Consider the following 26,464-nt stretch of genomic DNA (forward strand, 5'->3'; position numbering starts at 1 on the left):
AAAAGGATCGGTGAGGAAGTGGGGTGGCCCGTTTTCCAACGAGCGGGGGTTCTTTAGAAACGCAGGTGCCTTAATTGTCCCCCTTATAAAGCCTCGGCGAGTGGGCAAACCTGTGAATGAGCGCCGAGCTCAAAGGAGCCATGAATGGACGCAAGTAAATGAATGAACGGGTGAATACGGCGGACATGATTTGCGCGTGCGGGGTTTGGAAACCCCAGACGGTCACTAAAATAGATCCGGTGGTTGTCGGTTGCCAGATGGACGACATAGCACCGAGATGCCCTTGAGCAAGGTGTGATTTTGCAAAGGAACAGACCTGTCGTCCTAATGACCAATCAGGATCTCGGTGAGGAAACAATAAAACACAGATGCATGACGTACGTGATGCTAACAGCTAGCTTATTTTAACTTGATTTGATAGGTTTTGGTCTAATTTTTGTTTTTTTAGGCTATTGACTTTGGTTCTTCATTTGTTTCCTATTTTAAGCTAGCGGACTCTTGCTATGCAAGTTAGCCAATTGTTGTAAATGTTAGCATTATATAGCATTTAAGCTAACTGTCTTTTGGTATGCAAGTTAGCCAATTGTTGTCAACATTAGCATTATATTGCATTTAAGCTAGCGGACTTTTGCGATGCAAGTTGGTCAACTGTTGTAAACATTAGCATTATATAGTATTTAAGCTAACGGACTTTTGCTATGCAAGTTAGCCAATTGTTGTAAACATTAGCATTATATAGCATTTAAGCTAACAGACATTTGCTATGCAAGTTAGCCAAGTGTTAGAAGCATGAGCATTAAATCGCATATGAGCTATCAGACTTTTGCTATGCAAGTTAGCCAATTGTTGTAAATGTTAGCATTAGATAGCATTTAAGCTAACAGAACTTTGCGATGCAAGTTAGCCAATTATAGTAAGCATTAGCATTATATTGCATTTAAGCTAACAGACTTTTGCTGTGCAAGTTAGCCAATTGTTGTAAACATTAGCATTATATAGTGTTTAACCTAATGGACTTTTGCTATGCAAGTTAGCCAATTGATGTAAACATTTGCATTAGCATTTAAGCTAGTGGACTTTTGCTATATACGGTAGCCAATTGCTTTTTTTGTTGTACTTAGAACTTCATTTATTTATTTTATTTATACCGTTTTGAGGTTCAGCTCAGTTATTTTATTTTTTTTATGTTCCTTATCGGATTACTCGATTATTTGAACTAACTAGTTCATCGATTAATCCATAGCTACAGCCCTAGTTATTTATATCTGTAGTGCTGTAATGCATGCTAGGAGGCATGATGGATGATAACAGTATTGACAGCAGATAGCAGTAGTGGTTGACTTTTCTCTTCCAAGGGAGCATTGATGGCCAAATGAAGCTTCTTGAAGCAATGAAAATTTGCAGTCATTTGGTTCAAAGCTTCATTGAATATGACAATCTAAGTGCTCCCTGTTAAGACCAACATAAGGTAAGTTTTTGTTTTGAAGTAATATTTTTTCATGCATTAGCGATTTAGTTTATAGGTATATTTCGCCACTTTTTTGTGGAAATATGTGTTTTTTTTAGGACATTGTTAAAAAAAACGTTAGCATTCTATAGCATTTAAGCTAGCAAACTTTTGCTATGGAAGTTAGCCAATTGTATACATAATTGTATATATATTGTAATACAGTGGGGACAGCTCTTCTTATAGTCCGGTACGGCTTATCTATGAACAAATGCCGTTTTCGTGTCAATTTTGGTGGGTGGCGGCTTATAGTCAGGTGCGCCTTATAGTCCGTCCAATTCACTTCAACCAGGAGGGTTGTTATGTCACTCCACAACAAGACATACAAGATCATTTGTGAATTGCTGTCAATGCTATTTGATTTTAAAAGATTTATAAAACAAAGCTTTTTCTTTTTTTTTCCCCATTTGAGTTAAAGTAAAAGCCTGAATGCCACTAGAAATAATGGGATTCCTTGTACTTTCACTCTAGTTTTCCTGGTCATGGGACTCCCCAATGTGATGGCAAATGCACTAATCTGCCCTGTATGGTCCATTCACATGAGTTCACAACTTCACACCATTGTTTCCCCTATATTAAACAGGAAGTGTAACGTTCCCCAAGGGGATTGTGCTTGGTGTTGTGTTGAAAAACAACTTGGATATTCCTCCCCCTTGACTTGCCACATGGTATAACCCAGGGGTGTCAACCTCATTTTGGTTCACGGGCCAATTCGGAATGGATTGGACCAAGGGCGTAGGTTTGCATAGGGGTGGTAGTGACATAACAGGACCAACATAAGAGTGTGATAGAGTAAGGTGAGTGTGCAGCCACTGTAAGTACTGTAAAAAGACATCAATGTTATGGAGGTGGGGGAAACACCACTAATTTTGCAACTGAAAGTCTGATCTCCATCAGAGTTAGCATAACATTAAACTGTGTGAACCTAATCTGCAAAACTACTGCGGTCAGGCCAGGCACCACAACGAAGCCAAGCTAGCTGTCCCTCTTTTGAGTAATATTTTGCATTATGTGCATCACATGCAGGTTATGCTGTTATATCGTCCCTATCAATATTGAGACCAAATCTACGCCCTTGGATTGGACGTCTATAGCTGTCAATGGCACTGAAAGATGAGTATTAACATTATCCCTCCCAGTTTAAAAAAAATTGGACGTCTATTTCCGTCAATGGCATGCAATGTGTTAAATACTATGAAAATCAAGTGTTACTTAGGACCGTAATCAGAGTGTATTATTGTTGTTATTCAACTTAATGTCCTTAATTTTTCTTTTATTACAATTATATTAATTAATTATAATGAAAAAACACAATCATGATCCATTATTCGAAAAAAAAAAAATGTATAATGTAATAATTGCTAATATTTTTCAAGGACAGTGGTGACAATGTAGGACTTTTAACCCTTAATAGGGAGGTTATATGTATACAGTAAATGATTAATAATTGTGTTGTGTACCTTTTGGAATTTCTCACATTTCTGCATAAAATAACCATCAAATGTGATCTTTGTCAAAATCACACAGATGAAAAAACAGTGTCTGCTTAAACTAAAACCACCCAAACATTTAGAGGTTTTCATATTTTAATGAGGATAGAATGCAAAAAATGACAGAAGGGGGAAAAATAAGTAAGTGAACCATCACATTTAATATTTTGTGGCCCCGCCCTTTGGCAGCAATAACTTCAACCAGATGCTTCCTGTAGCTGCACATCAGTCTGGCATATCAATCAGGATTAATCTTGGCCCAATCTTCTCAACAAAACTGTTTAGTTCAGTCAGATTCCTGGGAGGAATCGCTGTCTTTAGGTCATACCACAGCATCTCAATGGGGTTCCAGTCTGAACTTTGACTTGGCTACTCCAGAATGTGTATTTTGTTATTCTGAAACCATTCTGAAGTTGATTTTCTTCTGTGTTTTGGATCATTGTCTTGTTGCAGCATCCATCCTTTTTTTTAGCTTCAACTGTCTGACAGACGGCCTCATGTTTTCCTGCAAAACATCCTGATAAACTTTTGAATTCATTCTTTCATTAATGATTGCAAGTTGTCCAGGCCCCGAGGTAGCAAAACAGCCCCATATCATGACGCTCCCTCCACCATGCTTCACGGTGGGGATGAGGTGTTGATGTTGATGAGCTGTTCCATTTTTCCTCCACACATGACATTGTGTGTTACTCCCAAACAATTCAACTTTGGTTTTATCAGTTCACAAAATATTTTGCCAAAACTTCTGTGAAGTGTCCAAGTGCCTTTGTGTGAACATTAAACGAGCAACAATGTTTTTTTTAGACTGCAGTGGCTTCCTCCATGGAGTCCTCCCATGAACACCATTCTTGGCCATAGTTTTACATATAGTTGATGTGTGCACAGGGATACTGGACTGTGCCAGTGATTTCTGTAAGTCTTTAGCAGACACTCTAGGGTTCTTTTTACCTCTCTGTGTATTCTGTGTTCGTCATCTATGGTGGACGGCCACTCCTTGGGAGAGAAGCAACCGTGCCAAATTCTCTCCATTTATAGACAACTTCTCTGACTGTCGATTGAGGAACATCCAGGCTTTTCGAGATGGTTTTGTATCCTTTCCTAGCTTCATACAAATCCACAATCCTTGATCGCAGGTCTTCAGACAGTTCTTTTGACCGAGCCATGATGCACATCAGATCATGCTTCTCATCAAGACAATTCTTACCAGGTGCGTGTTTTATAGTGGGTAGGGCAGCTTTAAACCACTCATCCAAGATTGGGCACACACCTGACTTAAAATGTTTGGTAAAAATTGGTTTCAGTTGCTCTTTAAGTCTCCTTAGGCAGAGGGTTCACTTCAAGGGCGTACAGTAGGTTTGGTCTCAACATTGGTAATGCACATAATGCAAATAATGAACCAAATATGGACGACTAGCTTGTCTTCGTTGTTCCTTGTGGGGGCTGGCCTGACTGCAGTAGTTTTGACGATTAGCAAGGTTAATGTTATGCTCTGTTGGAGGTCAGGACTTTCAGAAGCAAAATTAGTGGTGTTTCCCCCACCTCCACAACATTGATGTCTTTTTACATGACTTATGTTGGCTGCTGCCAGACGAAAAAAAAACTTTTAACATCCCTTTTCTCCGAAGGGGGCCGCATGTTGTCGACATGAATCTGTCGGGGTTGTGTGAGTGGCGGGACGGGGGGGCTTCAACCAGTCATCAACCAACCAACCAAACGTTCGTTTGAGGGGGGAAAATGGACTGGCACATTCAGCAAGTGAAAAGGGATAAATTTAAGTCTGAACATAATGAAATAATTCATTTAATAATGATAGGGTTTGTTCTACCCTTACAACATATGGTAAGACAATCTAAATTACCTTTATCTTAGAACTCTTCATATCATGAAATAAGGTTGCTTAAAAGTTGGTGGGGACAATTTGAGCATTCTGAAAAGTTGCTAGTGTTATGTCCCTGTCGTCTCTATGCAAACCTACGCCTTTGGTTCACTTACTCATTTTTTCCCCTTTTATGTTTGCATGCTATCCTCATTAAAATATGAAAACCTATAAATGTTTGGGTGGTTTTAGTTCATGCAGCCACTGTTTTTACATCCGTGTGATTTTGACAAAGATCACATTTGATGGTGATTTTATGCAGAAATGTGAGAAATTCCAAAAGGTTCAGATACTTTTTCATTCCACTGTATAGATTTTTTTTCTGAAAATAATGAGTACTTTTACTTGAATACAAATTGGTCTACCATACCCACCTCGGCACCAAATGCCACCAGTGTGGGGGAAACGTGTTTTTCTTCGCTCAATGATTTACAAGGTGGGTACACACGTGGGAAATGGGAAGCGACTAAGTCTCGCGAGAGCCAGCGGTCCCTCTGCGTTCGCCTATTGTGAGAGTTTTGAAGCTCTCGCGTGATCTGGGAACTTTCCCACGCCTGTTGTTGTGGCGTCTGCCCTTTTCGCTCACTGCCCCCCCTCGTTTCCAAAGTGTGGCCTCCCCTTCTCTTGTGTCTCCTTACCCACCCCCTTTCTCCCTTCTCCCTCGTCCCGACACCTTCATTCGGCCTCTTGTTGTCTCGACGGATTGCCGGGGCTGCGGGGAGAGGCCAAAAAAAAGGATATCGCGAGTATTGGAGTTTTGATGAGAGTTTGTGGAAGATGGCGCCTGTTGTGACAGGGTGAGTCTGAGAATCGGGGCTTGGTGTCGGGGAGTTCAAGTGATCCGATTCACTAAGCGTGGCTTGGTCGCATATTTGTGCTCTTTCGGCCGGATCTGCGCTCACTTTCCTCTCCTTTCCGGTCATCGCATAACGTTGTTTCTTTGTTCTGATGTTTTAAGCGTTTTTTTCTAAGTCCTCACTGTTTGCTGCGGTGTTTAGTGTGCTAGCTTCACGCGATCGGTTAGCATATATGCTAGGCAGCTAACGAAAACGACAACAAAATGAAGATGGATTGCTAGTGCATTCACCGGATGGAACGGTCTATCTTGTGCGGTTGTTCTCCCGAATGCGTGCCTTGAAACTAGCCGGGAAAGGAGTGCGATTTGTGGGCTTGAAGCTGTCCGATAATGGACTCCTGCTAGGACTCTCCCGAGTGTATCACGTTGTTGCTTCGTGAACCTGATGAAAATAAAGTCGTGTTTTAAGAAAGTAAGGAGTCTTAACAGTTTAAAACTTGTTAGGGGAATCTTGGAGCGTAAAGTTGTTATTTTTGATATTGCAGAGAAGAGAAGGAATTATCTAGGAAAAATGTAGCGAGCACACATAGCCAAACGAACTATTTTGGGAGGAAATTTACTGACTAGTTTGTTGAAGCAGTCTTTAAAAGTAGTCATTTTTGTGGTCGTGTGTTATAAACAAGTTATGGAATTTTCTTTTTCTTAAAATAGTTTTCTGTTTCAAGGAATAAAAGGTGTATAAATTTGGGTTAATTTGATATTTTACACACTCCATATGCACTGTCGTTTTTTTTTTCACAATAAATGATCATATATAGAGATTGAAGCTGTTTTTCTTGAAAAGACAAACATTATTCAAGATATGCTTTTTCTTGTGCATTAATTATTTATTTATTTTAAAAACTGCAGACCCATAAAGCATTTGACAGTAATATGAAAGTCTCACTGGATGTGTCTTAGTGTGATTATCCTTGTGTGTGTGTTGAGGGTCTTTTTTCCAGTTAAATGGGGGAGGGGAGTGTGTTAGAGGTCACAGGGGTCAAGTCTGGGTGGTGGGCCACCTGTCCAGATGATATCTCTTGCTGTTTCTTTTTCACTGTTTGGGAAGTACCACTATCAAGTAGTTACAATTAGCGTGTCAACAATTAATTGAGTAATTCGATTAGAAAAAATGATTCAAATTAGATTTTGCTGCTTCGAGTATTCGTTTAATTAAATTGGCAATGTAATGGTTAGTTTTGAAAGTGTTTGCATTTTTATTCATTTGGGTGGGTACACTGTCCTCTAGTGGCAACAGTAAAAATGACACAACTCATTTCACTTAGCTGAATCGCGCTGCTCCTTGTTAAGACCAACATAAGTTTTTGTTTGAGCGAATGTTTTTTAATACTTTAATACTTTAATTTAGTTTATAGGTATTTTTGGCCGTTTCTTTGTGGGATTGTTTTGCAACCATTTGTTAAGATCATTGTGAGAAAAAGTTAGCATTTTATAGCATTTACGCTAGCGGACTTTTGCTATGTAAGTTAGCCAAATTGTCTTATGACAGTCTTATGGCGCCACTGTTACTCCAGTTACAACTGGAACAGTAACTGAAAAAATAATTTGCACAGAACAGTTTTGATTGTTATTTACATTGGTAGCGCTGCAATGCATGTTAGGAGGCATGTTATATGATTACAGTGTTGACAGAAGGTGGCAGTAGAGATTGACTGAGGTCACAGGGGTCAAGTCTGGGTGGTGGGCCACCTGTCCAGATATCTCTTGCTGTGTTTCTTTTTCACTGTTTGGATAGCACCACTATCAAGTAGATACTGTTGTCACGATTAGTCCTGCAACGATTAATCGAGTAATTCGATGAGAAAAAAAATGATACAGATTCAATTTTTGTGCTTTGAGTATTCGTTCAAATTAATTAAAGGGTGTTGTAGTGGTTTGTTTTAAAAGTGTTTGCATTTAGTTTTATTGATTTGGGTGGATACACTGCCCTCTAGTGTGAACAGTGATTATGACATAACACATTTCACATGGCTGAATCCAGCTGCTCCCTGTTAAGATCAACATAAGCTATTGTTTTTTTAAAGCGTTCGTAATTTATTTTATAAGTATTTTTAGCCGTTTTTGTGAGAATGTGAATGCATTCGTAATTTAGTTTATAGTTATAGGTATATTTAGTTGTTTTTTGTGGGATGATGTGTTTGAACCATTTATTAAGCGCATTGTGAAAAAAAGTTAGCATGTTATAGCATTTAAGCCAGCGGACTTTTGCCATGTAAGTTAGCCAAATTGTCTTATGACAGTCTTATAGTGCCACTGTCCAATAAAGTGTTAGCAAATCCCATAACTAACAATGAATGAAACAACTGGAACAGTAACTGAAGAAATAATTCGCACAGAACTTGAATTTTGATTGTAATTTACATTGGTAGCGCTGCAATGCATGCTAGGAGGCATGTTGGATGGGAACAGTGTTGACAGCAGGTGGCAGTAGAGGTTGACAGAGGTCACAGGGGTCAAGTCTGGGTGGTGGGCCACCTGTCCGGATGATATCTCTTACCTCTTTTTTATTTTATTTATTTATTTATTTATTTTATTTGATGCATTTGTAATTTATTTTATAGGTATTTTTAGCCGTTTTTTGTGAGAATTTGAGAAAAATTTTTTGTTTGAGCAATTCGAATTCAATTTTGCTGCTTCGAGTATCGTTTAATTAAAGTGGTGTTGTAATGGTTTGTTTTTAAAGTTTTTGCATTTAGTTTTATTGATTTGGGTGGATAAAGTGCCCTCTAGTGGCAGCAGTGACTATGACATGACTCATTTCACATGTCTGAATCCAGCTGCTCCCTGTTAAGACCAACATAAGCGAATGTTTTCTTAATGCATTTGTAATTTAGTTTATAGGTATATTGAGTTGTTTTTTGTGGGATTGTGTGTTTGACACATTTGTTAAGAGCATTGTGGAAAACAGTTAGCATGTTATAGCATTTAAGCTAGCGGAATTTTGCTCTGTAATGTAGCCAAATTGTCTGATGACAGTCTTATGGCGCCACTGTCAAATAAAGTGTGACCAAATACCATAACTAGCAATTAATGAAACAACTGGAACAGTAACTGAAGAAATAATTCGCACAGAACATGAGTTTTGATTGTTATTCACATCTGTAGCACTGCAATGCATTTTAGGGGGCATGTTAGATGATGACAGTGTTGACAGCAGGTGGCATTAGAGGTTGACAGAGGTCACAGGGGTCAAGTCTGGGTGATGGGCCATCTGTCCAGATGACATCTTTTGCTGTGTTTCTATTTAACCACTATCAAGTAGTTACTGTTGTCACGATTAGTGCTGCAACGGTTAATCGAGTAATTCGATTTAAAAAAAAAAAAAAGATTCGAATTAAATTTTGCTGCTTTGAGGATTCCTTAAAATTAATTAAAGGGTGTTGTAATGGTTTGTTTTGAAAGTCTTTGCATTTAGTTTTATTGATTTGGGTGGAGACACTGCCTTCTAGTGGCAACAGTGAATATGACATATCATTCCACATTGCTGAATCCAGCTACTCCCTGTTAAGACCAACATAAGCTATTGTTTTTTTTTTTTAAGTGTTCATAATTTATTTAATAGATATTTTTAGCTGGTTTTTGTGGGATGATGTCTTTGAACCATTTGTTAGAAGTATTGTGAAAAAGAAAAGTTAGCATTTTACAGCATTTAAGCTAGTGGACTTTTGCTATGTAAGTTAGCCAAATTGTCTTATGACAGTCTTATAGCGCCACTGTCCAATAAAGTGTTACCAAATCCCATAACTAGCAATTAATGAAACAACTGGAACAGTAACTGAAGAAATAATTCGCACAGAACATGAGTTTTGATTGTTATTTTCATTGGGAGTGCTGCAATGCATTTTAGGAGGCATGTTGAATGATAACAGTGTTGACAGAGGTCACAAGGGTCAAATCTGGGCAGTGGGCCACATGTCCAAGTGATATCTCTTGCTGTGTTTCTTTTTCACTGTTTGCGAAGTGCCACTATTAAGTAGTTACTGTTGTTACGATTAGTGCGTCAACGATTAATCAATTAACTCGAGTAATTTGATTAGAAAAATGATTCAAGTATTCGTTAAAATTAATTTAAGTGGCGTTGTAATGGTTTGTTTTGAAAGTTTGCATTTAGTTTTATTGATTTGGATGATACACTGCCCTCTAGTGGCAACAGTGAATATGACATAATACATTTCACACGACTGTATCCTGCTGCTCCCTGTGAAGACCAACATAGGCTAACTTTTTTTTTTATGCATTCGTAATTTATAGGTATTTTTCAGCTGTTTTTTTTTTTTTTTTTTTTTTTTTTTTTTTTTTTTTTTTTTGTGAGAATGTGTTTGAACGATTTGTTAAGAGCATTGCAAAAAATGTGTACATATATATATATATATATATATATATATATATATATATATATATATTAATGCATTTAAGCTAGCGGACTTTTGCTATGCAAGTTAGACAATTGTTCTTGTTATTATTTTTAAGTTTTGTTGTTGTTTTTTTTTTCCCACCAAATCACTTTTATATTACAATACTGTCGTGCTACAATGATTAATCGATTAACTCGAGTAATTCGATTAGAAAAAATGATTCGAAATAAATTTTGCGGTTTCGAGTATTCGTATAATTAAAGTGGCACGACAATACACTGCCTCCTCGTGGCAACAGTGAATATGACATAAGTTATTTCACATGGCTGAATCCAGCTGCTCCCTGTTAAGACCAACATAAGCTAAGTTTTTGTTGGCGCTAATGTCTTTTTAACGTTAGCCGTTTTTGTGGGATCGTGTTTGAACCATTTGTTAAGAGCATTATGAAAAAAAAGTATTTTATAGCATTTAAGCTAGCGGACTTTTGCTATGTAACTTAGCCAATTGTTCTTATGTTGTATTTAGATCCTTATTTATTTTTTTATACCGTTTGAGGCTCAGCTCAGGTATTTGAATGTTTTATTTTCCTTATCCAATGACTCGATTATTTGAACTAACTAGTTCATCGATTAATCAACTCCTAAAATAATCAATAGCTGCAGCCCTAGTCACGAAAGCAAATTTTCAACTCAAATAGAAATATGTTGTTGTTTTTTTGTTCTAGTGTAAAATCAAATTCCAACCATGACAACAAATTTCTGTTGACCTTCGGTAGTGCAAAAACACATGATTAAAACAGTAATTAAATATTATTGAACTTTTACCGTTTCATTGTTTTCTGGAAATGGCTGGTTTGGACAATTTCCAGGTCAACATTGTCTCGAAACGATTTAACCGACTATTAAAATGGTTGTCACTTTGACAATGGATTGGTTATGTCGTGGCAAGGTGTGCACTTAGCTTAGAGTTTCTTTCCGAATGTGTATTTGTTTGCATCAGCGTGCGCTTCTGTGCTTGTAGGCTGCGGTTGTTGGCGAGCGTGGCTCCGTAGCGAGCGCCGCGACACAACAGAGGGTTTTTTTGTAAGCGCGCGTGGGTCCTTTCCCCGAGGGTCCTCTCGTCTTCCCGGCTTTCCTTTTCATGAAAAGAGTGGTTCCGAGAGAGCGGCAGATGTCGAAGCGCTGACCTTTATGGTGGCGGAGGCTTGGCCCGGAGCTAAATGACAATCCTACAACCCCCACCTTGGAGCCCCTTGGCCACCCTGTCAAAAGTGGTGTAACATGGAGCGCATTTTGACAGTTGACTCGCCAAGACCCGTTAAAGTCTGCTGCTGAAGTGAATAAAATGGGATCTTAGCATGTACCATAATTTTCGCAGTACACGGCCCACCTGACTCTAAGCCACCGCCCACCAAATGTGACACGAAAACTGCATTTGTTCATAGATAAACCGCACTGGACTATAAGCCGCAGCTGTCCTCACTGTATTATGGGATATTTACACCAAAAGATATTAACCGGTAACACTTGAGACCAGATGAACCACACTGAAACTTTAAAGGGATCCTCTATTTTTAAGACAAGTAATTCTTAAAAGATAAATGTTAGTATGAGTTATAATAATTTGATAATAAACCCCCTCTTAATGTTTTTGTTTTAATAAATGTTGTAAAATTATTTTAAGTGATAGGTCGCCATTCTTGTTACGTTGCAGTGCGTGACGTCACCGGGCCCGTTGGCGAAATTCCAGCGTGTTACTCGTTAGCTTTCCTATTTGAACCAGATCTGAAAAGTGAGGAGCACTGTCGAGCTTCAGGGAAAAATGCGTGCAGCAAATACCTGATAAGACAAAAGTTGGGCAAACGTCTCAATGACAACAGAGCTAGAGCGGATGCTGTTGGGACCTCCGGTTCTATTAGCGGGATGAAAACACTATATTTTCTTGTTTTATTAAATAACTGAATTTACCGTCATGGTCAAAATTACGTCGGTCATCGTAAAGAATTTCTGTAACGGTCAATTTTCGGTATACCACCCGGCTTGAGTTCGACATGCAGTAAATTTGAAATCCATGGCTGCTTAGAAGCTCTGTAGAAATTGGACGACAATGCACAGCGTTTAATTTTTTGGGTCATATTATTAACTTGAACCATTATCCCATCAGAAAATGACTTTGATTGTCAGTGAAATAGGTCGTTAAATATGTGTTGTTGACAACTATTTTGTAGTCCAGTATAGAGCCGGGCGGTTTACTGTTACCGAAATTCTTCACCATGACCGACTTAATTTTGACCATGTCTGTAAATTCGCTAATCGAATAAAACAAGAAAATATAGTCTTTTCATCCATCTTTGACTGTGTTGTTCGGCTATGTTTATTGCCCTTTAAGAAACCCGTCAGTGTGCTTACGAATGAAGTCAAGTGATTATCAGGGAGTCAAACAGAAGCCCGGTAGGCTAACGCTAACGGCTAACGCTACAAGCAAACGTGATGGAGTGTGACTTAAGGGAGCTTCGCCACTAGACTCTTGGCGGCATCCAGACAGGCTTTCACCCGCCGTCCTCCCTGGTTCTCACGATTTCAGGAGAGAGTGCTTTCAGTGCTTTCTACTGGTAGCTAGGACACGTGCTAATGCTAGCGGCTAACACTACAGATGAACGTGATGGAGTTGGATAGCGGCTCTAACCTTGTCGAAACAGCTGAATTTCATGAGTGGATTGGGCATGGACTGCATCTAGCAATTACTATGTCGTGTTATTTTGCATTTTTTTGTGTGTGTGTGTGATTTCTCTGATAGCGTTGATGATGGTAAAGCATTCAGCATCATGTACAATCCAACAGTGAAACCTATAATATGACCGTTTAATGGCCACAGCTATTTTTCTGTATGTGCTTGCTTTAGTCTGTGTCATTACTGCCATCATAAATTCTTTAATGTTTCATTGGCATAAGAGCAATATGGCTGTAATGTGTGTGTGGGGGGGTGCATGTGTGTGTGCATATATTACAAAATGCTCTGGGGGGAAAAAAACCCTGAAACCTTGAAGTAAACACTTGTAATTATGTCACAGCAGCCATTAACAATAAGTTGGCTGTTACAATATGTTTGCACAGTCGTCATATTGATTTTTATAATGTTGTACATTGTTCAAATTATACAAGCTGTTATTAATGTTCATACTTGAATTCTTATTGATTACAAGAAAATTTGATGTACTTAATGTTTAGAGTGCATGTACAGTTGTTAAATATGTTAAATTGAAAGCTCGTAAATCAACGAGAAATGCTTGGTCGAATTTATCGTCATTTATCGTTATCGAGGTAAGTCTGCTCAATTTACCGTGATACGTACTGAAGGCCATATCGCCCAGCCCTAGTCCAGTATTGTGTTTGTTTTATTGAGTTCATCTGAGCCGAATTTGCTTTCGGGGCTCCGGAGTTTGCCTGGCGAAGACGGGACGGAACATTCTGATGTAAATCTACGGCCAGTGTGGTTTTGCAATGTTTGATGGGGGCCCAAAGTGCTCTCGGTTGTGTTGTTGTTGGCTAAAGCATCGGAGTACACAGCGGAGAAGGAGCGCTAAAGCCACAGGCTGCAGATACCGCTCTGCTGACGCACGGTTTGGAGCTTTCTGACATGAATTGTCTTTTTCCAAGAGCGTTTCCTGCGGCCCACGTTTTGGACACGGCTTGCCAAGGGATGGTGGCTTCAATGTCAGCGTTCAGGATGTTTCATTCAGAAAACATGGAGCGTTCTTGCCAGTATGACGAGAGTTTCCTGTCATTCAGTTTTAGTGAGGAAACACTTAGCTACATTAATTGTTGGGTATGAATTTGTCCGTTTTCATCCAGCAGACTTGGTCTGATGTTTTATTTGATTTATGACTCCAAACACACACAGAAGTGACTTATTGGTTTGTGTGGGATTGATGTGTACATGCTCAATGCCAGGCTTCTTGTAGGTGGACCCATAGACTTAACTGTCAGTTGACGGGAAACTGGGCCAGTAACCAGTCAACTAGTAACACTTTGACAGCGGCATTATAAGACCAAATGAACCACCATGAAGCTTCATTGCTTCAAGAAGCTTCAATTTGGCCATCACTGTTCTCTTGGACGAGACAATCAACCTATGCTGCCACGTGCTGTCAACACTGTTGTTCTCAAACATTCCTCCTAGCATGCATTGCAGCGCTGTAGATGTAAATAATCATAATTCATGTTCTGTGCTAATTATTTCTTCAGTTACTGTTCCAGTTGTTTCATTCATTGCTATTTATTGAATTTGGTACCACTTTATTTGACAGCGGCGTCATAAGACTGCCACAAGACCGTCATGACATGACATTATCATAGGCATTAATGAATGCTTATGACAGCCAACTCATCCTTCAAATTAAGTCGCTAACTCCATTTATGTCCAGCTTGGATCCCTTACATCTGTTCAAAAATATTTAACGCAATTAATGCATGTGTTGCACGACCCACTCACGCATTGTAGCGCTCAATCTGTAATGGCGCTGTTTTACCTATACAGAGAGATAAAAGGCAGCGTAAAATGAGTAGGGTGAATTTTGGCAGCCTTTGGAGCCTTTTTTTTAATTGGCTAAAGCCTTACAATCCCTCTCCCTACAATTAGAAGTATCATGGGAAGCAATGTGGGGAGGAAAGGTAGCAATTGATCTTTATCTTAACACCTTATGTTATTTCCCAACGCAGAGAAGATATATCAATTAGTAGCACTACGCACAGTCATGGTTTCACTTCCCATCATGCATTTGGCCATGGCTACAGTATCATTTACTGAAAGCTCAACAAATGCACTAGATGGCAATATTTAGTCACAATATACAAAGTCACAAGTCTTTCTATCCGTGGATCCCTCTCACAGAAAGAATGTTAATAATGTAAATGCCATCTTGAGGTTTTATTGTCATAATAAACAAATACAGTACTTATGTACTGTATGTTGAATGTATATATTCGTCCGAGTTTTATTCATTTTTTTCTTAATGCATTGCCAAAATGTATATGATCGGAAAAAATTATCGCGAATGATTGGAATTGAATCGGGAGCAAAAAAAAAAGCAATCGGATCGGTAAATATCGGGATCGGCAGATACTCAAACTAAACGATAGGGAGCAAAAAAACATGATCGGAACAACCCTAGTCATAAGCATTTATTAATGATGGCAGTGTCATTTCATAATTATGATGGTCTTATGACAGTCTTATGGCGCCACTGTCTAATAAAGTCTTACCAAATTCCATAACTAGCAATGAATGAAACAACTAGAACAGTAACTGAAGAAATAATTAGCACAGAACATGAATTATAATTGTTATTTACGTCACACAGCGCTGGAATGAATGCTAGGAGGCATGTTGGACAACAACAGTGTTGACAACAGGTGGCAGCAGAGGTTGACCGTTGTCTTATGGCAGTCTTAGGATAACAAACGGTTCGCTGCTCGGAAACATTGCTATGTAGCCGTTGTTTTGACGACCCTATATCCAGAATTGTCCCTCCGTCGTCTGTTTTTTAACCATTGTCGACGAATAAATTGTCAACCTGTTTTCGGTGAGTCTTCTTCATACTTTTGGAACGTGGAGTCAGTACAAAAGGTTAACACAGGAGGGGAACGCGCGGAACGTCGGCCCTCCCGGTTGGCTTCCGGAAGCGGCAACAGCAGAGCGGCACTTTGTTCGGCTGTCGCAGTTTCCGCTGCTTGACGGGGGGCTGGGGCGAATTCCTTCACGCCGCTGTCAAATTAAGTGTGACCTATTAACCAAAATATGATATTCCCATACTAGCGATTTCGTTTTCTTCGATGGGGGGGGGGTAAAGGAGTTTCTCCTCCTACAGCCAACATGTAGCACAGCTAACTCGCTGACACTAAGCAACAACCGCTGGAGGAGGTTTGAGCCTTGCAGCTGCAAGCGAGGGATTTTTCCATGCATTTTAGGGACATAAAAAAATGGCTAATACCTTCGGGACGGTATGACGGATAAGTTTTGCGGTTTAAAACCTTGACGTTTTCATACCACGGTATAGACCCTACCCACGTGACATCACAACTCCGCCCTCCTGACTGGTGCCTCCCAATTGTCCGTCAACACATTGTGTTTACCTGTTACGGCTACGTGCATTCCTCCTATTTACGACGTGTTTTTCTGCTCGTTAACATTAATAATCAAAATGGTGAAGGCGTGTGTGGCGGTCGGTTGCAATAACAGAGAAGATAGACTGAGAGACTTGAAGTTCTACCGGATTCCGAGAGACCCGGAGAGGAGAGAGCGAGATGGGCTGCTGCAATTCGACGAGAAAACTGGGCTCCAAACGATTACCACAGATTATGTAGTAGTCATTTTATATCTGGTAAGATGCATTTCATATATATTTAGAGGGTTTTGGGCTGACAACCACAATTAAGATCATTGCTAGGCTAATCGCCGACAACATACACGTATGTATGTAGTGAGAGTGCTATCGCTAAACCATATAAACATTAAAAGCCCTAGCTCCATTGACAAATGACATGAAATACATTAGACTTGACAGTGGATGTTAGCAAGAACAAAAGATTTTGAATTGAAAATTTCGTAACTCACCTTTCCAAGCACAAGATAGATTCCTGCCGAATTTTCGTGGACGAGGACCTGTTTCACCCAACCAGCAACGAAGTATTTATAAGCCTCCAAGCTCTTAAAGTTTTTCAAACTTTCGTGAGAATAGGCTGATTTTGTGTGGACGAGATAGTTGTAAATATCAGGGTAGCTAGCAGAGACAGCGGGTCTAAAAACATCGATTTAGGCATCAAATATGGATCTGGCGAATGGATAAACTGAAGCTTTTCCACATAACGCCTTTTATGCAACGCATCAAGTGAGTTTACGGCATCCGAAAGCACCGGGTCTTCCATGAAATGCATTATAAATTGCTCGATCAATTGAGACCATTGATAATACAGACACAAAATGACGGATAAGGGGGCGGAACAATACAGCGATCACGTGATTTTGTGACGTCGGTGGGTAGGGTCTATACCTTAAAACCGGTAATCGGCACATGCCTACTCCTGCCTGTTTGTATCCACTAAAACTTTTGTTCTGTTTCCACTTAAATCCAGCGTCGGAACGCAGCGTGTGTTAGAGTTTATCGCAGTGACAGCTGCCACAAGGGTCTACCTAGCCTGGGGCCCTACGGGAAGCCGTGGGGCAATGTCTGTAGGAGCTGTCTCGTCAACTGATAGTGAAGTCTATGTTGGAGCCCAGCACCTTCCTGAACAAAACACGGGATCTCTAGTGTCGGGAAAGCCCCAGTCCACCCGTTTCCGAAGCCTAGCCGCAACTGCCGCTATCACTGTGTCAGATAAGAATGAAGTGGGAAGCTTTAAGATAGCTTATAGTTGTACAACCCCTAGCAAAAAGTATGGAATCACCAGTCTGGGACGAGCACACACTCACACATTTTATCATGTAGAACAAACTCCGCTAAAAAGCTTGAAAAAAACAATCTTAGTTCAAAAGTGCAGCTGTTTAGCATTCAGAAACACTAAAAGAAATGAATAAAAAACATTCTGGTGGTCAGTAAATGTAACTTTTATAGAGCAATTGCAGGGAAATATTATGGAATCACTCCATTCTATGGATAAAAATATGGAATCATTAGAAACAAACAAAGAAATAACAATCAAAACACATCTCGAGAATTCAGTAGCACCACCTCTGGCTTTTATGACAGCTTGCAGTCTATGAGGCATGGACTTAATGAGTACTTTTCATCAATTTGGTGCCAACTCTCTTGGATTGCAGTTGCCAGATCATCCTTGCAGGTCGGAGCCTTGCTGTGGACCTTTTTTTTTTTCAATTTCCACCACAGGTTATCAATTGAGTTGAGATAGAGGCTATTTGCAGGCCATGACATTGACTGGATGAGTCTTCCAAGGAATGCTTTAACAGTTTTAGCTCTTTGGCATGATGCATTGTCATCTTGGAAAAGGATTTCATTGTCCCCAAACATATTTGAACTATTGAAGGGATAAGAAAGCTGTCTAAAATTTTAATGTAAACTTGTCAGTGTTGTCACAGATTACTTGAAAAAAATAATTTTAATTACTGATACTGATAACGCCTCAAAAAACTAATCTAGTTACTTTAGTGATTACTTCATTATCAAAGTAACTAAGTTACTTTAAAAGTAATCTCTCAGTTACTTTTTACCCATTTTTCTCCCTTTGCCGCCTCAACATAAGAATGACAACAGAAAAATGTCATCACATGGAATTGACTTTCCGATGAATTTGCATGAATTTAAAGGGGAATATCAGAATTTCGCGCTAGCTTAGCCACTCTGGAGCCCTGAAACTAACAAATATCTGACAAACTGCTTGGAATTTGTTGAAATCAACTCCACCGACCAATTAAACCCCGCTAACTCTAAGATTAAGCATAGTGTCAAAACTTCTGAATTTCGGGTTATGGTTAACAGCATATCAGTGCCAATGTAAAACAATGCAAACTGACTGCACAAAATTGCAAAGGTGGTGGCGGGCGCGGATGCGCGTCTACAACCCGGAAGTACTCCTCTCAACACACTGGCAGTCAATTTGGCCACAAAACGTGGCAGCAACTAAGCACTTTACACTCAATCCGACTTACAACACATCCCACAGATGCTAAACGAACACATCACCTCACGGCATAAATGTGCAACACGCATATTTTAAACAAAGCTTGCCAACTTGGAGCGATGTCGTTGCTACGGCAAAGCTACGAAACGGCCGAGCATGTAGGAAGTCCAACCTTTTGCTGATACCCTTCAGAATAAAGGAAAAATACTCACCTTCATTCATGGATATCCACAGATCAACATTCCCTCGCAACGTGTCAACACTCGGCTCGAATGTCCACCCGCCTGGCCCACGCCTTCAGTCCCACAACACATGTGACACGAGACCAAAACAGGAACTGGAAAACTGGAAACACGTACCGTTTCTATTTAAAATGCTCTTCGTACATGACTACAATAATCTTCATTTCACATACGTTAATAGGCAATGAAAAAATGGTAATGCAGATACACTAAGGAACCTAACTTTAATCAGATTACTGGTGTAGAAAAATGAACGCGTTAGATTACTCGTTAGTGAAAAAAGTAATCGGATTACAGTAACGCGTTAACTGACAACACTGAAACTTCTCCCCAGTGCCTTTGCCTGACATGCAGCCCCATGTCATCAAGGACTGATGGAATTTTTGTTTTCTTCAGGCAGTCATCTTTGTAAATCTCACTGGAACAGCACCAAACCCAAGTTCCAGCATCGTCACCTTGTCCAATGCAGATTCTTGACTCTTGACAAGGTGATGATGCTGGAACATTGGTTCGGTGCTGTTCCAGTGAGATTTACAAAGATGACTGCCTGAAGAAAACATCAAAATTCCCTCAGTCCTTGATGACATGGGGCTGCATGTCAGGCAAAGGCACTGGGGAGATTACTGTGGTTAAATCTTCAATAAATGCACAAGTTTACATTGAAATTTTAGACAGCTTTTTTATCACTTCAATTGAAAATGTTTCATTTTCCAAGATGACAATGCATCATGCCACAGAGCTAAAACTGTTAAAGCATTCCTTGGAGAAAGACTCATCCAGTCAATGCCATGGCCTGCAAATAGCCCAGATCTTAACCTTATTGAAAACCTCTGATGGAAATTGAAAAAAATGGTCCACAGCAAGGCTCCGACCAGCAAGGATGATCTGGCAACTGCAATGAAAGAGAGTTGGCACCAAATTGATGAATACTCATCAATTCCATGCAATTCCATCAGAGACTGCAAGCTGTCATAAAAGCCAGAGGTGGTGATACTAAATACTCGAGATGTGTTTTGATTGTTATTTCTTTGTTTGTTTCTAATGATTCCATGTTTTTATCCATAGAATGGAGTGATTCCAGACGTATATATTTCCCTGCACTTGCTCTATAAAAGTAACGTTTACCGACCACCACAATGTTTTTCATTCATTTCTTTTAGTGTTTCTGAATGCTAAAGAGTTGCACTTTTGAACTAATTCATTATTTTTTCAAGCTTTTTATCTGAGTTTGTTCTACATGATAAAATGTCTGAGTGAGTGCTCGTCCGAGACTGGTGATTCAATACGTTATGCTAGGGGTTGTATTTTGAATGCAGTTATGTACATGTCAGTGAACCACTGCATAGGTAGGATTTTTCATCAGTTTACAGAATGACTTTGCCCCGGCGGCACTGTGTTGTGTGAATGAGCAGTTTTACAGTGACTTTTGCAAGTCAAGTCACCACCTCAAGTGTTCGCCCAGCAATGACCCCCCCCCCCCCCCCCCCTCCCACTTCTCCGGCATAAAGCGAGACAAGGGCACAACAGGGAGTTCTCGAATGTCAGGAAAATAGTCAAGGAAAAACAGCAGCGAAAACGACACGTTCGGTTTCCAGGAAAGGTGCGCTGTTATCGCCGTACGTATCTCCGCATTGTGCGGCTGTTTAGCTAAGGCTGCCGCTCTGTTTCACAGAAGAATCCGCCTGGTGGCATTCCTGTGGCCGTTGACGTCAGGAGGTTTCTGGTGCTCGCTTACAATCACAATGAAGTAACGGCCGTGGCTGTCGTTTTGCGAGGCACTCCATTGATTGTGGTTAAAAGAACAATGCACTTTGCTTGTCCAGGGCTTGCACATGTGGCCGCCGGTTATCTGGGTTTCATGTACGACCTCTAAAATGTTTAACTAAGGCCATCTCCACATATCTATTTAGTTCACAAAAATATCTAGATCTAGTTTCACCCTATAATAGTCTACAGGAAATTGTAAGCCACATATTGACAAATAGCTAGGAAAACTCTTTTCAATGAAATTGCATTAAGAAATGTTTACTATTGCTCTACTGTGCTACCCTAGTCTGGGGGAAAGGTATTGTTGTTAAAAATGTTCGATCGGGTCCGATCACGTCATTGTCAAAGTATCGGAATCGGCAAAAAAATATCGGACATGCCTTTATATATTTATATATATATATGAGGCCGGCCCAGCCTATACACAGACTATGCAGCTGCTTAGGGCCCCTGACCACTAGGGGGCCCCCAATCTGGTAACCTCATTTTATACGTTGTTAATATAGCATCGTGAATAATGTGGAGCGCATTGCCGTTTATCCATGCAAACATCCATTTTCTTGTCATCACATGTCATTTGGGGTGAGAAGTTTGAAGTATGCAGTGCAACAAAATATGATTAATATACAAAATATGGACGTATGGGTTTCACAGTACACTGTTACGACATGGCTGGCCAAAAATATGGGCCCCTTGGCATTATTTTGCTTAGGGCCCCCAAATGGATCGGATCGGGAGCAAAAAAACATGATCGGAACAACGCTAATTGTAGTATTTGGTACGTTTGTTTGATCAAATGATTAGAAAGTACATTACAGGTAGTCCCCGGGTTATGACTAGTGCTGCGACGATTAATCGATTACCTCAAGTAATTCGATTAGAAAAAAGATTCAAATTAAATTTTGCTGCTTGGAGTATTCGTTGAATTAAAGTGCCGTTTGTTTTTAAAGAGTTTGCATTTGGTTTGATTAATTTGTGTGGATACACTGCCCTCGAGTGGCAACAGTGAATATGACTTCTCATTTCACATTGCTGAATCCAGCTGCTCCATGTTAGGACCAACATGAGCTAAGTTTTAGTTTGAGCTAATGTTTTTTTACGCCATTCTAGGATTGCGGCTATAGATTATTTTAGTAGTTGATTAATAGATTAACCATTTAGTTCGAATAATCGAGTAATCGGATAAGGAATATAAAAACTTAAAATACCTGAGCTGAGCCTCAAATGGTATGAATGAGGATCTATGGACAACAAAAGAACAGTTGGCTAACTTGCATAGCAAAAGTCCCTAGCTTAAATGCTATAAAATGCTAACGTTTTTTTAGAATGCTTTTAACAAATGGTTAAGACACATATTCCCACAAAAAATGGCTTAATATACCTATAAACTAAATTACGAATCCATTAAAAAAAAGCATTAGCTCAAAAACGAGTAACGGGATTAAGAACATTTAATGCATTGCAGAATATAATTTAGGAGAATTGCACTTTCATTTAGCAGTAAATTGAAATACCTGACCTGAGCCTCAAATGGTATTAAACAAATTAAAAAATGAAGCTCGAAGTACAACAAATGAACAATTGGCTCATTTACAAAGCAAAATTCCGCTAGCTTAAATGCTATAAAATGCTAAGTTTTTTTGTTTATTTTTTTTTAACAATGCTCTTAACAAATGGTTTAAACATATACCCACAAAAAACGGCTAACTATACCTGCAAACGGAATTACGAATGCATTAAAAAAAAACATGAGCTCAAACACAAACTTAGCTGATGTTGGTCTTCACAGGGAGCATCTGGATTCAGCCATGTAAAATGAGTTGTCATATTCACAGTTGCCACTAGAGGGTAGTGTATCCACCCAAATCAATAAAACTAAATGCAAACACTTTCAAAACAAACCGTTACATCGCCACCTAAATTTAATGAATACTTGAAGCAGATAAAATTTAATTGGCTAACTTGCATAGGAAAAGTCTGCTACCTTAAATGCTACCATTAATTGCTAACTCTTCATTTTTTTTACAATGCGCTTAAAAAAACTGTTCAAACACATATTCCCACAAAAAATGGCTAAATATTCCCATAAGGTAAATTACGAATGCATTAAAAACCATGGGCTCCAACAAAAACTTAGCTTATGTTGGTCTTAACAGTGAGCAGATGGATTCAGCCATGTGAAATGAGGTAGAATATAGGGCCGTTTATCCACCCAAATCAATAAAACTAAATGCAAACACTTTCAAAAAAAACATTATAATGCCACATTAGTTAAATGAATACTCGAAGCAGCAAAATTTAATTTGAATCTTTTTTTCTAATTGAATACTCGAGTTAATCGATTAATCGTTGCAGCACTACTGCATTCGTTATTTAGTTCATAGGTGTATTTAGCCGTTTTTGTGGGAATATGAGCTAGAACATTTGTGAAGGGCATTATAAAAAAAGAAAAAACATTTTATAGCATTTAAGCTAGTGGACATTTGCTAAGTTAGCCAATTGTTCTTTTGTTGCACAGAGATCCTAATTTATGAATAAATCACATATTACTACTGCGTCACCAGAAAGAAATAGTCACTAAGAAAAATAATAAAACACATAATTATAAGATTGCCTGCCAGTATTTGCAATGCTTTGATCGCCCCCAGTGGTTCTTTGGGGTAATGTACAGTCCAGTTGAGTACGTTTTACACCGGATACCGATACAGGTATCGTACTCGACTTAGGCGATTTAGACTTTATGACGCCGGAGTCTCAGCCGCCATTTTGTCCCCAGTCATTTTTTAAATTTGTCTTGTTTTTAGTCGCATAAACAGAACCTAATTGTACCTCACAGTATCTTATTTTTTACTTTCAGTTACTTTAAGTAATTCGATGAGAAATCTTAAATTTAAATTTTGCTGCTTCGAGTATTTGTTTAATTAAAGTGGCGTTGTAATGTTTTTTTTTTTAATGTGTTTGCATTTATTTTTATTGATTGGGTGGATACACGAGCCTCTAGTGGTAACAGTGAACATGACATAACTCATTTAAAATGGCTGAATCCAGCTGCTCCCTGTTCAGACCAACATAAGGTGATTTTTTTTTTTGAGCTACTGTTTTTTTTGATGCATTCATAATTTAGCTTATAGGTATTTTTAGCCCTTTTTGTGGGGTTATGTGTTTCAACCATTTGTTAAGATCATTGTGGGAAAAAAACTGCTGGTGCCCGATGTGTGCCTGAGCTTAGCATCAAACGGTATAAAAAAAATAAATGAGAACCTAACAAAAGAACAATTGGCTAACTTGCATAGCAAAAGTCTGCTAGCTCAAATGCTATATAATGCTAATTTTGACCAGACTGTTTCTGGTGCGCACCAGATGCTTAAAATTTTTCATTTCTGTCGATGTCCTTTTAGAAGCTCCTTAGAATCTTTTGGAAAAAAAAATAGCATTTATTGTTCTTTAGAAAGTGCACACTTAGCAAGCCAAAAATAAATGTTATTGCTAGCATAAACACTTTGTTGTACATCTCCTTGAATTTGTTCATAAACCGATGACTCGAACATTAAAAAAAACTGATCGACAGGTTAATAGATTGGTTAAATTGACAAAGCTAATATGATTGTTAATGTGTTCATAATTTAGTTTTGAGGTATATTTAGCAGTTTTTTGTGGGAATATGTGGATGAACGTTTTATTGTAGGAAAAAAAGTTGGCATTTAATAGCATTTAAGCTAGCGGACTTTTGCTATGCAAGTTAGCCAATTGTGCTTTTGTTGTACTTTGATCCTCATTAATTTTTCATACCAAGTGAGGCTAAGCTCAGGTATTTTAATTTTCTGATTACTCGATTAATCAACTACTAAAATAATCAATAGTTGCAGCCCTAATGTGTATTATCATGATGAAAATGGCGGTGTCCTTGTTATGTGCTAATCTGTCATGTTCATTGGAAATTATTCATTTATTTATTCATGGACTAAAACTTTTGAAGTGCATAGACAAGAACATTTTGAGAATTGTCGACTAAAATTAGACGAAGACGAACATTTTTTGCAATGACTAAAATATGACGAAGAATAATAAGGATTTTCGTCCAAGAGACAAAGACTGAGATAAAAATTAAAATGGTTGCCCAAAACAACACTGCTTTGGTTGATAATTTTAGTCATCGCTAATCAATAAAACATACATTTTGATCAGGCTTTTTCTGGCCCCGTACCAAATGGCCCAGAGTGGGTGGGGACTTCTATGTTAGCGTTGAAAATTGTTTTCGAGCGTACAATATGCTAAGCGAAAATAAAATAACTGTGTATACATGGTAATTAAAGTTTTAAGCTGTTTTGCAGATGGTGCTTTTGATGTTTTAGCTCCGCCAAAACCACCACGCTCGCTTGTTAGGACAGAAACGTTCCGCCTCTGGAGAACCCAAGGAACATGCCATGTGTTAAATTTGCACCAAACTGTTCAGTCCAGCTTTTTTGTCTTTCAGACAGTAAACACAAACCTTCGAGGCGCTTTACATGCGGCGGCTACGACTGTCACGGGAATTATTACGATTGTATCAAATCGGGTGAAAAAGCGAAGGTGTCCGAATGGAGTTTGCCAAATGTTATCAGATTGAGTGGAGTGGGTCCATTTGTATAGTGGTATGAAAAAGAATCTGAACTTTTTGGAATTGCTCACATTTCTGCATAAAATTACCATCAAATGTGAACTGTTCTTTGTCAAAATCACACGGATGAAAAAACAGTGTCTGCTTTAACTAAAACCACCCAAACATTGATAGGTTTTCATGTTTTACTGAGGATAGTATGCCAACAATGACAGAAGGGGGAAAATAAGTAAGTGAACCATCACATTTAATATTTTGTGGCCCCTCCTTTGGCAGCAAGAACTTGAAGCAGACACTTCCTGTAGCTGCAGATCAGTTTAGCACATCGATCAGGACTAATCTTGGCCCATTTTTCTCTACAAAACAGCTGTAGTTGAGTCCGATTCCTGGGATGTCTGACATGAATGGCTGTCTTTAGGTCATGACATAGCATCTCAATGGGGTTTAAGTCTGGACTTTGACTTGGCCACTCCAGAGGGTGTATTGTGTTCTTCTGAAACCATTCTGAAGTTGATTTACTTCCATGTTTTGGATCATTGTCTTGTTTTAGCATCCATCCTCTTTTTAGCTTCAACTGTCAGACAGATGGTCTTAGGTTGTCTGGCAAAACAACTTGATAAACCTTTGAATTCATTCTTCAATGAACGATTGCAAGTTGTCCAGGCCCTGAGGCAGCAAAACAGCCCCAAATCATGATGCTCTTTCCACCATGCTTCACAGTGGGAATGAGTTTTGATGTTGGTGAGCTGTTCCACTTTTCCTCCACACATGATTTTGTGTGTTACTCCCAAACAATTCAACTTTGGTTTTATCAGTTCACAAACTATTTTGCCAAAACTTCTGTGGAGTGTCCAAGTGCCTTTTTGGGAGCAACAATGTTTTTTAGACAGCAGTGGCTTCCTCTGTGGAGTCCTCCATAATTTTACAAATAGTTGACGTGTGCACAGAGATATTGGACTGTGCCAGTGATTTCTGTAAGTCTTTAACCAACACTCTACAGTTCTTATTTACCTCTCTGAGTATTCTGCGCTGAACTCTTGGCATCATGTTTGGTGGACGGCCACTCCTTGGGAGAGAAGCAACAGTGCCAAACTGTCTCCGTTTGTAGACTTCTTAGACTGCTGATTGATGAACATCCAGA

The 26,464-nt window shown here is 39.1% G+C and overlaps 1 protein-coding gene across 4 annotated transcripts in view; it reads left to right on the plus strand.

Annotated features, from left to right (window-relative positions):
- The first annotated feature begins 5,322 nt into the window (after window positions 1-5,322).
- Window positions 5,323-26,464, plus strand: part of rbpjb (recombination signal binding protein for immunoglobulin kappa J region b) — a 57,975-nt gene continuing 36,833 nt past the window's right edge. For 3 of the 4 annotated variants that reach the window (XR_009066722.1, XM_057855335.1, XM_057855334.1), the window contains exon 1: window positions 5,330-5,670. Coding sequence is in view for 3 of the 4 variants with exons in the window: in XM_057855335.1 (XP_057711318.1) it covers window positions 5,651-5,670 (20 nt within the window). In the remaining variant the exon portion in view is untranslated. Of the gene's footprint in view, window positions 5,671-26,464 lie in introns of all 4 variants that reach the window. The other variant, XM_057855333.1, reaches the window with a different exon arrangement.

This window comes from Corythoichthys intestinalis, chromosome 13, assembly GCF_030265065.1.
Source record: "Corythoichthys intestinalis isolate RoL2023-P3 chromosome 13, ASM3026506v1, whole genome shotgun sequence".
In the NCBI taxonomy this organism is placed as follows: Eukaryota; Metazoa; Chordata; class Actinopteri; order Syngnathiformes; family Syngnathidae; genus Corythoichthys; species Corythoichthys intestinalis.